Consider the following 15,716-nt stretch of genomic DNA (forward strand, 5'->3'; position numbering starts at 1 on the left):
ATAGATGTGTCTCTCACCCCGCCTCCCCTAGTGCCTATTACAGGTCTGAGGCCCGGACAAAGAGAGGGGGCAAGAAAGGATTAGTCGAGTGTGGTTCAAATCAGACACAGGTAACTGGATCAAGACAGGGTTAGGTTTAGATGAGGGAAGGGTAAGTCAATTCTTAGTCCCACCCACGAGGCGGCGCCCGCGGCCTCGTTCCGGTCAAGACGCCTCCAGTTTTTGAAGTTTATTACCTGTCTAACAAGTTTCCTTCCTGCTTCACTGTTCCTTTAAGAAGGTGAGCCAGGTGAGGCCGGGACTCCGCCCCGGGCACCGACCCCGCCTCCGCCCGGCCTGCCTGGCTCACCCCAGTCCCTTGGGACCTGGCACTGCCGTCCGGGCCGCGGTCCCAGGTCCCGGCCCGGCGCCATGGAGCGGCGCTGGTCCCTGGGGCTCGGGCTGCCGCCGGCGCTGCTGCTGCTGCTGCTCTGCGCGCCGCTGCCCCCGGGGGCGCGCGCCAAGGAAGGTACTGACCCCCTGCCCTCGTGGCTCCCACCTGCCCCTGGGCCCGGCCCGCTCCCCACCGAAGGAACCTGCATTCCTGAAGAGGCCCTCCACTCCACGTCCCTCTCCAGCCCCTTGGTTTGCCCCGGACGCACGGCTATCGACCGATCTGGCCAAACTTTGGTCTTTTACCCTAAACCTCTGTAGTCCCGGGTCAGTCACCCCCATGCCTGTGGGCCAGCAGCCGGTGTCTGGGGGGTGGGGAGTGCGCTCTGGGCTGCTGGTTGGAAGCTACCCCAACCTCAGCCCTCCTGGGACCTTTCATTCCCGACAGTCCCAGACTTGGGTACCCAAGGCAGGCATCCCATTCCTCATGCCATCCTGAAAAGCCGCCTTATGCCAACCTAGGCCCGGTGTGCAATCCACCTGCCTTGGGGTGAAGGGTCGGGCCCGAGCTGCAGGGGTTTTGGGTATAGGACTGCGGTTGTAGAGGTTTCCACAGCCTCTCCTTCCCTGCTCCCTCTACTTCCCTGGAACTGTGCCTTGTACCCGCTCTCCATACCTCCAGCTACAGGCCCCAGCAGGCCTGTGGTAGTGGCCGTGCAGGCGCCCCCTTCCCTTCTCATAAGCTGAGCACCCGGCTCCCATCCACCCATTCAGTTCTGCAGCATATGGGCGCCCCAGGCTGCACCAGCCAGATGACAGAGGATGCCATCCACTTTTGCCAGAGAGATCGAGGGCACTCCAACTTGCCCCACCCTGTCTTTGCCCTTTCCCCCTCTGAAGGGAGACCCTGTAATCCCCCTGAGGTCTCCACTCCCTTGTCCCTGGGCCCTCTCCCTTCCCCAAGCCTCAGCAAGTCACAACTGCTAGAAAGAGGCCGTTGAGGCCAGAGGACTGCGGGGTTGCACCGAGCACCTCCCCTGCAGAGGTGACAGGCTCCTTTTCTCACCACCTCCAGTCACTCTGATGGACACAAGCACTGCACAGGGAGAACTGGGCTGGCTGCTGGATCCCCCAGAGGACGGGGTAAGTGTCAGGAGGGAAAGACCTTGGCAGGGCTTGAGGTGCAGGCCAGTGGGAAATGGGGCGGACAGGTGGGTGGAGGAAATGAGAAAAGAGCAGGAAAAACTGGAAGTGTCTCTCTAGGAGGGGGGCGGGAGGCTGACTCAGAGGCTCCTGAATGGGACTTGGGGGGGCAGGGAGGGAGTGAAGGGGGTGGTCAGACTTCGCCCCACGAAACGTCTCAGTAGCCCTACTCCTCAGGGGAAAATACATGTGAGGAGCTTGGAGCCGGAGCAGGCTGAGGGCTGAGCCTACAGCCCTGGGTAAGAAGGCCTCCAGCCGGGGATGGTTGAGGTCGAGACAAATTGAAGGCATTTACAGAGGGACAGAGGCACCAAAGCTTCATGTTGGAGCTGCACAGTTAGGTTTCCCCAGGGTCAGGAAAAGTGTGTTCTTTTCAGAGAGGAGAGCAAAACTGCCTGTCAAATCCCGAAGGGTCTTTCCCTCCCCACAGTTAAAATGCTGCGACCTCAGCCCTTGGCGGCTTCTCCACTCCAGCCCAGGCAGGCTCCATGGCGCACCACACATTCCAGGTGGTGGAGGAACTGTAGGAGCATGCTCCGTGTCCTTTCTGCTTCTTTGGGTATTCCCAAGACCCAGGGAACCTAGGTCACTTGTGGGAAGTCCAGAGGGCACCTTCCGCCACCCAGCAGGGCTGGCTCACTCATAGGAGGCAGCCTTGGAGGCCAGGGTCCTGGACTCTGTTCTCTGGGTGTTGCTTCCACAATCCAGTACTTGGGACTTCACTTCAGCCTCTGGCTCCGGGGTCGGAATTACTGCTTCCTTCCCTTTTGGTTCCTAGGGTCCTGGCTGCACTTTCCCACAGAGTGGCCTGTAATTAAAGTTAATAGACTAAACCATAATGTGTCCTCCAGGAGGGGCTGTTTGGAGAATCCTGGATTAGAACAGTCCTAATAGGCTCTTCATCTCATAAACCAGCTAATCACCCTACCATGATGGCTGCAGGTCCATCTGCTGGCTCCACGGACCCCAGCCCTGGTTTGGGCTAAGTAAGTCCCTCTTTTCGGCCAAGATGAAAGAGCCTTGTGCTGGGACGGTAGCAAGAGCACCCAGCAACCACATGCTCCCACCCTCTCCAGTAGCCCCTCTCCATCCCATCATTTCAAAGCACACACACATCACGCATTGTGGGCCAAGCGCCCCTCCCACCCAGATTTCACCCCAGTAGAAGCCAATGGGTCTGAGTGATAGGTGGAAGGAGCCTGAGTGCTGATCCTGGGCAGCTGCTTCTCTGCGGTCTGTCACTCCTGCTACAACTGCTAGAGCTGGGAGAGGCAACTTACAGCTGGTAACATCTGCTTCTCCAGGCTCCAACTGCAGCTGTGGCACTGGGGTAAATGTGTTGCACATTAACCACCCACTACCCTGTCCACCTGGCCGTCCACTGGGCTTCACAACACAGCTTCCTCCCAGTGCCCTCTCATTGCATTTCAGACACTGCCTGATCTTGAAGCTTCCATGCCAAAATGCAGAAATCTGTGCTTCACAGCAGCATCTGTTTCTATCCCATCCCACCCAAAAGTCTTAGTTAATGGTGCTTTTTCCTTACTTTTCCCCGATCTAAGAGTAGAAAGCCCATTCATTCTAGTGAACTTGCCAGGAGCCTCATTCTCTATTCAATTATAGGTTGCAACAAAATGGAACGTGTTTGGAATTTGAGAGCATCTTTCTTAAGTTCACCAGGCAAAGAAGATACTTGAGAATGCTTTTGGAACAATGAAATGAGAAACTTGTCCTACCGCAGAGAGGAGAGTAGCAACTATAATTAATACATGTAGCATTGCACAAGAATACTCAAGTTAGTGGAAAAGTACAGAAAGTCTAAAACACTAACACACATGTATAAGTGACATTGGAATTGCAAATTAACAGAGAAAGCATATTCATTTGAAAGGCAGAGTTATGGCAGGAGAGAGAGAGAAACTGAGAGATTTTTCATCCACTGGCTTACTCCCCAGTGACCTCCAAGGCTGGGGCTGGGCCAAACTGAAGCCAAGCGTCTGGAACTCTATCAGGTCTCCCATATGCACGGTAGAGGCCAAAGTACCTTGCTTCCCCGGGCACATTATCTGGGAGCCAGTTAGGAATAATCAATGCCAGGACTCTAACTGGTGCTCATGCGGGATGCCCGTGTGGCAGCTGGTGCCATCCTAACCAAGAGGCCAGCCCTAAGGGAAAAAGAAAAAATTCTTTTTATTCAACAACAAACACCAGAGTCCCACAAAAATGAAAGTTAAAGAAGGATCAATGGATTGAGCTTGTATAGCATGATGAGCTGCAGAAAGAAGCAGGGGCCTGGACCTGGGGCTCCCAGTGTAAACCACCTGTGCATTGTGAGCGCCAGCGAACCCGCCATGCAGATAAAAGGTCTCAGGACATCGGTATTTCTGGAAGCAGCCTTTCCCCTCATACACACAATTTACTGACTTAGATCTCCATTGGAGAGGTAAGGCTCTTACACAAAGGACTTTGTAGAGCCATCAGGGGTCTGTAGTTTCTTAGAATAGCCAACTTGAAATAGGCCAGGTATCTGGGGGATGCTGCGTCCCAATCTCCAACAGTATTAACCAGTCAGTAAACTGACCGTTGGCAGTCTACAAGCTTAAGGGAAAAAAGAAGGTTAAAACATTTCCACACTTCCCATTGTACACAAGACAAATTCTAGGGAAACCAAAGTTTAAAAGCCAAAGTTACAGAAAAAGTTAGGAGAAAATATAGACCTGGAAAAAATACATTAACATCTGATATTGATCTGATTGGAGAAATGAGCCCTCTTGCATTGTAGGTGAAAGTATAAACTGATAAAGCCTGCTTAGAGGCTTTAGGAGTGTCATAAAATTTGTAGCATGTCTGCTTTTAATACAGCAGTTTTAGAAATCTAGATGTCTTTCATTAAACTGTACATGCTTTATTAAAAAAAAAACTATGAAATGTCCAAAAACAAGTGAGAATTAAATTGACTATGTCTATGGAATGGAAGCCATTTATAAATTGCTAAAAGAGAGAGAGAGATGTATGTGTACTCTAGTGGATAGCTTCAAAGACTTATTTATTTGTTATAACAGAGAGTTACACAATAACACTTGTGTGATCTCATTTATATTAAAAACAAAATAGAACATTTCCAGGCATTTTTCTGGAGGCATTAAGAATGTTCTGGAAAGTTTTACTCCAACTTGTTAACTGTGATTGCTTCTGGGAATGAGGTCAGAAGGCTGGGGAAACTTAAATGTTAAGTCTGTATCTTGAGCTCTGTATTGTAAGCACAAGGGGACATAATGACAAAGAACCCCAACTCCAGAGCCTGCAATACCTGGGCTTCAGTCTCACAGCTCTGCCACTTCAGAGCTGTCTTTTGACAAGTCACTGTATGGCACTGTGCCTTGGTTTCCCCATGGAAAGTGCTTAGAACAAAGACTGGCCAGGGTAAGTGTTAGCCACTGTCAATACCACGTGTAAGAATTCTTTTAATACAAAAGAAGATAAAAAGGGACAGAGTAGTGTTTAGCCACCTAACCACTCCACCAATGTATTGATTTATTTAGGCAAGGATAGAATCTTCCATGCATAGTTCATTTCCCAAATGGCAACAAAGGCTAGGTCTGGACCAGGCCAAAGCCAGGATCCAGGAACTCCAACTCCATCCTAGTCTTCCACGTGGATGGCAGGCGCTTCAAGTTCTTGGCCAATTCTCTGCTGCCTTCCCAGGCTCGTTAACAGGAAGAAGAGGGAAAGTAAAGCAGCTGGAGCTTGAACTAACACTCCAAACTAGGATACTGATGTGGAAATCCAGTTTAACCTACTGCACCACAATGCCAGCTGTCAGTTGATTTTTTTAAAAGCCATAACTGGAAGGCATATTGGGGAGGGTGGGATTCCTCTATACAAAGAGTTTTCTGTGTTTGCTTTTACCCTTCAGAAGCTTACAGATTGTAATATTTCAAAATAAGTTTTCATTCTTTGGATGAATAGGCAGAAAGGTTTTGTGAATGAACTTTGCGTTTGGGTACCTGACAGCTCTGCAAATGAAATAGGTAAAAGTAGGTGCGTAGCTAACTGAAGGGCCCAGGGTTGGCTAGTGGTATTAAGGGGCTATTGTCTTCTTAATCCTATAGCAAAATAAATCCCTAACCATAAACACTTACTCACTATCCTGGGGTCAAAGCGTGGGGAGAAGCAGAACAAGTAGCATGAACTTGGAGCTCTAACACCAGTTTGCTTTCTTCCAATCTAATATGCCCGGGTTGGGGAAACAGGTGTTGACCTGATGGCTGACTCTCAGTTCTCTTCCCACAGTGGAGTGAGGTGCAGCAGATGTTGAACGGGACGCCCCTGTACATGTACCAGGACTGTCCAGTGCAGGAAGGCGGGGACACTGACCACTGGCTTCGCTCCAATTGGATCTACCGGGGAGAGGAGGCTTCGCGGGTCCATGTAGAGCTGCAGTTCACCGTGCGGGACTGCAAGAGCTTCCCTGGGGGTGCTGGCCCTCTGGGCTGCAAGGAGACCTTCAACCTTCTGTTCATGGAGAGTGACCAGGATGTGGGCATCCAACTCCGACGGGCCATGTTCCGAAAGGTGTTGCTACTGCTCCATTGCCACCTCAGTCCAGATACCGATCCTTGCCTGGTTCCTTACTGGGATAGCTCTCAACCAAGAAAATAAAGGAAGGTGGCAGAGACAGGGAGAGTACAGTGGAGCTCATCCCCAGAACTGTGCCCTGGAATTCAATCTCTTTTCCTCTATGCCCTGACTTTGGAAGTTAATCTTTCTAAGTTCTGGTGTCCTTGCTATAAAATAGTGACAACTGAGCCAACCTTTTCTATTTGGAGCCTTCTACAGGCACCCATTGAGATAATAAGATGTCATGGTAGAGGTGATGGAAGAAGGATGTGCCATGCAGAGGTAGTCAGACTTATCGCTCAGCACCCATGCCTGTGAGCACAGCAGGGAGTTATGAAGTAAGACCATTCTCCTAGCAATGTCTCTCTAATACTGTCCCTTTCTTTCCTATTGAGAAAAGCATGCAAGAATGCAAAATTGTATAAGACAGGCTCTCCTTTCTTTCCAATAAGAAAATGTTGTAAGATTTGTTAGTAGTAATTAATGATGACAGCCTGCAGCTGATAACATCACTAGTTATGATGACTGTTGCCCTCCAAATTGTGGAAGTGTTACGAACTGTGGAGTCCCATTGCTTGGGTTCCAATCCTAGTCCCATCACGGAGGAGCTCTGTGATCTCATACAAGGGTTCAAGTGCTTCAGCTTTCTTTTCCTCATCTCTTAAGTATGGGTGCTAAGTCATCTACCTAGTAGAGGTATTGCATGGAGTACAGGGTGTGCTGCACCTAAAATGTCAAGCCTGGTACCTCACACAATCAAGTTGTAATGCACAGATTCAGTATCTTTTATCTGAAATGCTTGGGACCATGTGTGCATTTGAATTTCAGAAATATTTTTTAATATCCTTATATTCAGAATTACATATCTTGGGGATAGAACCCAAGGGTAAACAAGAAATTCATGAAGGTGAGAAATGTCTACATTACTTTTGATGTGCCTGCATTCTGTCTGCAGCCTGTCACATGAGGTCAGATGTGACATGCCCCACCCGTAATGTCCCAGTAGCACTCAAGAAGTTGTGGATTAGGGAACATTTCAGATTTGGGATTTTCAGATTAGGGATGCTCAACCTTTATTACGAAAGCAGTTGTCAGGCAGAACTGAAGCAGGACTCTGCTCTCCTTGCCCTCCACTCACTGCCATTCTTCCCTCTTGCCAGGTAACCACAGTGGCTGCAGACCAGAGCTTCACCATCCGTGACCTTGCATCTGGCTCCATGAAGCTGAATGTGGAGCGCTGCTCCCTGGGCCACCTGACCCAGCGTGGCCTCTATCTTGCCTTCCACAACCCAGGAGCCTGTGTGGCCCTGGTGTCTGTACGTGTGTTCTACCAGCGCTGTCCTGAGGCTGTGTACAACTTAGCCCAATTCCCTGACACTCTCCCAGGACCTGTCGGCTTGGTGGAAGTGTCAGGGACCTGCTTGCCCCATGCGCAGGCCAGCCCAGGGCCCTTGGGCGCACCCCGTATGCACTGCAGCCCGGATGGTGAGTGGTTGGTACCTGTCGGCCGGTGCCACTGCGAGCCTGGATACGAGGAAGGCAGTGGAGGCACCTCCTGCACTGGTAAGAAACGAGCTGGCAGGAGCCCTGGGGGACCACCTGGGGTGGAAGGAAGCCCAGACTCCATCTCAGTGATGTTTCACCAGAGCACCTTAGAGTGCGGAATAGCAGGGAAGAAGAGGGATCCCCTGGTGGTGGTGTTTTCAGGTGCTGCCTGTGATAACAGACAGTCCTGACCCTGCTGCCTTCTCTCTCAGCCTGTCCTAGTGACTCCTACCGGGTGGACACGAGCACACCCTATTGTCTCCAGTGTCCCCAGCACAGCACAGCTGCCTCTGAGGGAGCCACCATCTGCACCTGTGACAGTGGCCACTACAGAGCCCCTGGGGAGGGCCCCCAGGAGGCGTGCACACGTGAGTGGGCACACAGCTGGGCTACCCAGGAGATGCTGGGCCACTGTTGAGTCTGTATTAGGATCAGATTTTTCCAGAGCTTATCAGATATTGGAGATTATTCAGAGTGGTCAGGCACTTGTAGACCCTTGCCTGTCCCCTGCTGCCCTGGGAGAAAGTGATGTGCTTATGTTCCTTTATGCTCAGGAGGAGCCAGGTCTCCCCACAAGGGCTTTGAAAGTTGGAGCAGGGCCCAGAGTGATAGCCTAGTGTCTAAAGTCCTCCTCTTGTACACGCCGGGATCCCATATGGGTACTGGTTCCTGTCCCAGTGGTCCCACTTTCCATCCAGCTCTCTGCTTGTGGCCTGGGAAAGCAGTTGGGGATGGCCCAAAGTCTTGGCATCCTGCATCCACGTGGGAGACCCGGAAGAAGCTTCTTGCTCCTGGCTTTGGATTAGCTCAGCTCTAGTCATTGCAGCCACTTAGGGAGTGAATCAGCGGATGGAAGATCTTTGTTTCTGTCTTTCCTTCTCTCTGTATATCTGACCTTCCAATAAAAACATACAAATCTTATTTTTAAAAAAGTTGGGGTGGTGGGCAGAAGCGGGGCTCGGCAGCTTGGGTGAGAACGGAGCTACAACTGTCATGCCTCCTCTTCCTCCACAGGTCCACCCTCAGCACCCCAAAACCTGAGCTTCTCTGCCTCAGGGAACCAGCTGTCCCTGCGATGGGAACCCCCTGAGGATACAGGGGGACGCCAAGATGTCAGATACAGCGTACGGTGCTCTCAGTGTCAGGGCTCAGTGCAGGATGAGGGGCCCTGCCAGCCCTGTGGGGCCAGCATACGCTTCTCCCCAGGGAGCAGGCAGCTCGCTGTGCTTGGCGTGCATGTCGAAGGTCTTGAACCCTACGCTAACTACACCTTTAGCGTTGAAGCCCAGAACGGAGTGTCAGGGCTGGGGAGCTCGGGTCATGCCAGCAGCTCCCTGAGCGTCAGCATGGGACATGCAGGTAAGGTACCTGAAGCAGAGAAACAGGGGAGCCAGGACCATGGGCCCCAGCTGCTGGGAAGGAAGTATATGAAGGAATGATTTCTTTTTTCCTTCCAAATTCAACTGTCTCCCCACGGGACTCCCAGAGTCGCTCTCAGGCCTGTCTTTGAGGCTGGTGAAGAAAGAACCCCGGCAGCTGGAGCTGACCTGGGCGGGATCCCGGCCTCGCCATCCCGGAGGAAACCTGACCTACGAGCTACATGTGCTGAACCAGGTCAGATGCTACCCAGAGACCCCAAAGCGCTTCCCAGAATTCCCAGCATGGGGTGCCATCTGGGCTGGGGACCAGAGCCCTAGCCTACTCTGTGGCTTTCCCAGATCAAAAGTTCTGTCCTTAGCATTCTCCTGGGAAAACCCTCCCCACGTGCACGCCCAAATGTCCATCACCTCTACCCAGGTCTAGGCTGGGCACAACCAGTGAATCCAAGTTCCACCCACAGGATGAAGAACGGCACCAGATGGTTCTGGAACCCAGGGTCCTGCTGACAGAACTGCAGCCGGACACCACGTACATCGTCAGGGTTCGGATGCTGACCCCTCTGGGCCCCGGCCCTTTCTCACCTGACCATGAGTTTCGGACCAGCCCTCCAGGTGGGTTGCTTCATGTTCTGCCCCGTATACCTTCACAACTGTCCTTTTGGCTCCCATTAGAATTACTGATCCTGCCTCTTTGCACACAAACTCAAGCGCCCCCTTGTCAGAGTTGGGGGCAGGGGTAAACAGCACCTGATGAGAGACCTGATCTGGTGTCCCAAGGGCCCAGCTCTTCTGACCCCCATCATCCCTGTGGGCTGTGAGCCCCCCATACTTTCTCATCCCATTTTCTGACAGTTTCCAGGGGCCTGACTGGAGGAGAGATTGTGGCCATTATCTTCGGGCTGGTGCTTGGTGTGGCTCTGTTGTTTGGAATTCTCGCATTCCGTTCAAGGTACTGATGCTCGTCCCTTCCCCTTACACCTGTCCCAGGTCTCTGCCCCCTCAGAAGCCCTGATGGTAGCTCTGACAACCCTCCCATCCCCTGGTGCTGAAGCTCATAGCCAGCCCTTATTTCTGGGGGAAATTCTACCAGAGCCTGTTGGGCCCCTGTAGTGGTCTTGGAACCCTAATGAAATTGGCTTCCAACTCTCCCAGGAGGGCTCGGCGGCAGCGGCAACAGCGGCAGCGTGACCGTGTCACGGATGTGGATCGAGGTGAGCCACTCTGTGTGTGGATGTACTTGTGTCCGTTTGGGGACGTGTGGGAGTGTGTGCATGTATGTATTGGAAGGTGCCACTGAGAAGTGGCTCTTGTTTGCTAGGCTAATTGTGTGGACCTGTGCAGGGTTTTTGTCCCGGGGGCCTTTGTGTTTTGCCACCTAATTAACTTTGGTTAATTAACTCTGTACTGATAGCCTGTCAGTGACTCTGCTGCAGTTACCTGTTAGGAGCTGTTGCTGCCCACCACATGGGCACCCTGAGGTTGGTCAGCAGGGGTTTGAAGTCCTCCAGGCATGTGGGCTTCCTACTTGTCACCTCATTAGGTGTCTTGCTAAAAGGGGAATTCAGTGGTCCCTCCAAGGAGCTAGGGTGGGAGCAGTGGCTTCGTCTGAGAATGCAAATGAGGTGTGAGTGACTGGAGAAGCATGGGGACCAGACTGGAAGCAGGGCCATGAGTGCGGGAAGATTGGGTAACTCGAGACAGCAGATATGCCCTTTGGATTTGGGCTCTGACCTGCTCTGGCCCTTGGGGAATGAGGACAGGCAGCTTGGAGCATAGACTAGAAGAGAAAAGGTCCAGGCTGGGAGGCCTAGGGGCTGAGGATGGAGACTTCCTGTTTCAGCCAAACAGGAGTCACCTCAGGGAACTCCTGCCACTGGCCCCCTGCCACATACCCCCACCCCCAGACTCAGTACTTCTGAACCCTAAAGTTGGTGCCTCTGCCCCTGAGCCCTCCTTGCCCACCCCCACCAGAGGACAAGCTGTGGCTGAAGCCCTATGTGGACCTGCAGGCCTACGAGGATCCTGCCCAAGGAGCCCTGGACTTCACCCAGGAGCTGGACCCAGCTTGGCTGATTGTGGAAACTGTCATAGGGGAAGGTGAGTCTTGCTGCGCACCATGGCTGATCCCCTCTGTGTGGCAGCACTGAGCTGCCACGGGCCCCTCCTGGATAACCCAGAGTTCCCTGGACTCTGCCCTGTATGCCTTGGAACTGCTGTGTTCGTGTTAAACCTTCTCATCAGCCCCCCGGAACAGCCCCTGCCTCCTGCGCACTTGGCTTCTGACAGAACATTCAGTTGATTGTCCTTGCTCACAGAGCTGTTGCCACGCTAGGCTTCCAGTTCCTTTTAGATGGCTCCCCAGTGTGGGAGAGACCGGCCCTGGTGTCCCTTGCCCAGCATTCTATCCCATTAGGGGCCCGGTGTCCTTGGACTGCCCTGATCCCTTGGGTCACCGGAGGAAGTGAATCTGAGCAGAGAACAAAGCTCAGCAGTGTCCTTGCCGGTTGTGTGGCTAAGCCAGCTGAGCTGTGGCTGGAGGAGCTCCCGGAAGGGAGGCAGTGAGAGTCAGCCTTCCCTCCTGTTCACTTAGGCTGGTCTGCTGCCCTTCATAGACAACCCAGCCACAGTGCTTAGGGACCATCCACAAAGCACTACTACACACCCAACTATAAATCCTGGATGGTGGGGGCCAGCACAATGGCTCCAGCATCCCATGTGGCCGCTGGTTCATGTCCAGCTGCACCACTTCCCATCCAGCTCCCTGTTTGTGGCCTGGGAGAATGGGGGGAGGGGCATTGGCCTAAAGCCTGGGACCCTGCATTCACATGGGAGACCTGGAGGGGGCCCCTGGCCTTTGGCTTCAGATCAGCTCAGCTCTGGCCACTGCAGTCATTTGAGAAATGAACCAGCGGATGGAAGATCTTTATGTCTCCCCTTCTCTCTATAAATCTGTCTTTCCAATAAAAATAAGTTAATCATGGACTATGCCAAGTGGGAATGTGGGAAATAGCAATGATCAAATTTCAGTTTCACTGCAGGTTTACTATGCCATCCCTTCTCCCAAGCCCCATCCCAGGAGGCTAGCTCACACTCTGGGTCTCCAGAGAGCAAAAGGGGGCTACATGACTGACAGGAATCACTGCGTGGTGCATTAGGCCCTGTACCTATTTTCTTTCTCCCCAGGAGAATTTGCTGAAGTGTATCGGGGGACCCTGCGGCTCCCCAGCCAGGACTGCAAGACTGTGGCCATTAAGATCCTGAAAGAAACCTCTCCTGATGGCCACTGGTGGAACTTCTTTCGAGAGGCAACCATCATGGGCCAATTCAACCACCCTCACGTTCTACATCTGGAAGGCGTTGTCACAAAGAGTATGATCTCCCCACCAGCTGGGGGCAACCGGGTGGGAAGGCAGGGGTGGGGCTAGCAGCAGCAGAGAGAGGGTGTGCTGTGCGTGACGGGGTGCGCTTTGTGTCTCAGGAAAACCCATCATGATCATCACAGAGTTTATGGAGCACGGAGCCCTGGATGCTTTTCTGAGGGTAAGGGGAACAGAGGACCAGCGGGGAGGGGGTCATGGAGACCCACCCTCCCATTTCTGACTCACCTGCTGATTCTGCTGCAGGAGCGGGAGGGCCAGTTGGCTCCTGGGCCGCTGGTGACCATGCTGCTGGGCATAGCATCCGGCATGAAGTACCTCAGTGAGCACAATTACGTCCACCGAGACCTGGCTGCCAGGAACATCTTGGTGAGCCAGAACCTGTGCTGCAAGGTGTCTGACTTTGGCCTGTCCCGTCTCCTGGACAACTTTGATGGCATCTACGAAACCCAGGTTAGAGCCCTGTACGAAGTGTGCACTGTGGCCTGCCTGTTGTTCATATAGTTGTGCCTGCATGCACACACAGCTCTGTGCTCCTGGGAGCACAACCTCTCATCTCCTTCACATGTTCACCCATGCCCCAAAGCGTCACTTCTCTGTCTCATGTACCTTCTTAGGGAGGGAAGATCCCTATTCGTTGGACAGCCCCTGAAGCCATTGCCCATCGAATCTTTACCACAGCCAGTGACGTGTGGAGCTTTGGGATTGTGATGTGGGAGGTGCTGAGCTTCGGGGACAAGCCCTATGGGGAGATGAGCAATCAGGAGGTGAGCCTGACCGTCTTCCCTGGATCATCCAAACTCAGACCTCTCATTTCTCAAAGTCTGCCATGGCCTTTTCCTGCAAATATCTTCATTTCTTCTCGACCCTTAATTTGTCTACATTCCTGTCTTTTCTCCTCCCTTTACATGTGCTCTATTCTCTATTCCAACCCTGGTGCCCACATGTACCTTTGCAGTGCTTTGTGGGCTCTCAGGTTTCTCCTGTGTTCATGAGCAAGCCTCCTACCCTGGGAAGCTCTTCCTCTCTCCCCTGCAGGTGATGAAGAGCATTGAGGATGGGTACCGACTACCACCTCCCGTGGACTGCCCTGCTCCTCTGTATGAACTCATGAAAAACTGCTGGGCGTATGACAGCGCACGCCGGCCCCACTTTCACCAGCTGCAGGCACACCTGGAGCAACTGCTTGCCAACCCTCACTCCCTTCGCACTACTGCTAACTTTGATCCCAGGTAACCACACTGAAGAACAAGGGAATTTGGAGGGCAGATCTGGGAGAATGAAAACAGGCATTCAAAGTGTTGGACTTGAGGTGCTCTGTGCAGAGCCCAGCACCTGGGCTTAGGACCACGATGGGGTCCCAAGGAGAACCCACCCCGATGGCGGCAAAGCAGTCCTTCCATCCAGAGCTCCAGATTGAGAGGCTAGGAAGCTGAGGCTAGCACTCCTGGAGTCTTGAAAGCTGCTGCTTATAGAGAATCTGTAGTACACTATGTGTGTTTGCAGGAAAGCAGTCACAACCAGGCACCAATTCCCTCACTCCATCTGGGTTAGAGTCTCCATCCCATCGTCCCCCATCTCAGCTACCTAGCCTGGGATCTTCCTGGAATTCTCCCTGCCTTTTGCACTGCACTAAATCTTCTCTGAAGAATTTCTGTGGCCCAGTCCAGGACTTCAGAATGCATCTCCCACCCCATAGAAATATTTCTACATGTGAAGAAACAGCTCATTCAGTCAACAAAGTTTGCAGTACCTTCGGATAATTTAGCTCTTTGCTAAATTTGAAGCTTCTGTAGTGCTTACAATCTGCTGCCTGTTCCAGGGAGCTTGGGCAATTAGGTTGGAATGGGAAAGGCAGGGGAAACCTTGGTGTTTTGGGAAAGCTGCCTGGACATGGCTAGTGTGGGGGCAACAGGAGGGCTAGGAGCTGGCAGTACAGAAGTGCGGAATGGGAACATCTGGTTTGCAGAGAGAAGCCAAAGAAGTTGGGGAGGCAGCAAGGATCAGTGCAAAGAGGACCAGCCGAGCTGAGAAGGGAGGACTTTGTCCTGAGAACAGAGAGCCATCAACCAACTGTTGAAGGCTATTCTTGGGAGGGATGTGAGCACAATGGCAACTAACCAAAGCATGGCCAGAATTCAAGGACTTAACTGGTAGGAGGCGGGTAAAGTGGGGGAAACAGGCCAGGCTGCTTTACTGGGTAAACTAGCCTGGCATACTATCCTGTGTAACAAACCACCATATATAACCTTGTTTCTGGGAGAAAATGTGCTCCGAGTTCCAATATTTGCAACTATCTTTTGGAGCACAACTCCCTCGTCCGCTGGAGACCGTGTGTGCTAATCTTTCTGGAATGCTGCATATTTTTCCCCCAGCAGATTTACTTTGCTAATGGTTTTTGGCTCTGGCAGGCTTGAGTACAGGAACACTCATTGTATTGTGGGTGTCAGAGTGCAAGAATAACAGCGGAGGTTGAGGGTACCAGGCAAGGGCTGCTCCCAGGACTCAGGCAGCCACCCTGGAAAACAGCAGAACCACCCCCGGCTGCTGGCGGACTGGTCTAATTCAAGTGCCTCTCAGCCAGGATGCTTTAAAGTCTTAAGTAGCTCCCAGACAGGTGCCCAGAACCAGGCACTGCAACTGGAGACAGACTCCTGCTGCAGTGAGACATGCTGCAGCAGGAAGAAGTGGATGCAATGACCAGACTAACCAACCAAGTCTTAGCTGCGCCCAGGCTGCAGCGACTCAGAAGCTGCCCCGCTGCAGCCTGCTGTGACAACAGAATCCATATATCCCACAGGATGACTCTCCGTCTGCCCAGCCTGAGCGGATCAGATGGGATCCCTTACAGGAGTGTGTCCGAGTGGCTCGAGTCCATCCGCATGAAACGCTACATCCTGCACTTCCGTTCGGCCGGCCTGGACACCATGGAATGTGTACTGGAGCTGACAGCTGAGTAAGGATGCTGGAGTGGCCCGGGGTCGGGGAGGGCAGCTGGGGTTGGAACGTCAAGGCTCACAGCCCCCACCCCTGCCCACAGGGACCTGACACAGATGGGAATCACACTGCCAGGGCACCAGAAGCGCATTCTTTGCAGTATTCAGGGATTCAAGGACTGAGAGCTACAGGGGGCGCACCTCAAGCCTCCCCCACATCCCTCCCCTCAGGGAGGAAGGACAGGGGCATGGTCACTCCCCAGCCCCTTCCCTCAACCTACACA

At 52.8% G+C, this 15,716-nt stretch overlaps 1 protein-coding gene across 1 annotated transcript; it reads left to right on the top strand.

Annotated features, from left to right (window-relative positions):
* The first annotated feature begins 268 nt into the window (after positions 1-268).
* EPHA1 (EPH receptor A1) lies at positions 269-15,671 on the top strand. Its single transcript, XM_004594331.3, has 18 exons — positions 269-508; positions 1,448-1,515; positions 5,869-6,150; positions 7,356-7,758; positions 7,953-8,108; positions 8,755-9,099; positions 9,227-9,354; positions 9,581-9,731; positions 9,972-10,068; positions 10,272-10,330; positions 11,091-11,216; positions 12,303-12,488; positions 12,598-12,659; positions 12,743-12,949; positions 13,114-13,263; positions 13,535-13,728; positions 15,297-15,452; positions 15,537-15,671. The coding sequence occupies exons 1-18, from the start codon at positions 412-414 to the stop codon at positions 15,613-15,615; spliced, it is 2,946 nt and encodes a 981-aa protein (XP_004594388.2). The 5' UTR covers positions 269-411; the 3' UTR covers positions 15,616-15,671.
* The last annotated feature ends 45 nt before the right edge of the window (positions 15,672-15,716 follow it).

The sequence above is a fragment of the Ochotona princeps genome, chromosome 25 (assembly GCF_030435755.1).
Source record: "Ochotona princeps isolate mOchPri1 chromosome 25, mOchPri1.hap1, whole genome shotgun sequence".
Taxonomy (NCBI): domain Eukaryota; kingdom Metazoa; phylum Chordata; class Mammalia; order Lagomorpha; family Ochotonidae; genus Ochotona; species Ochotona princeps.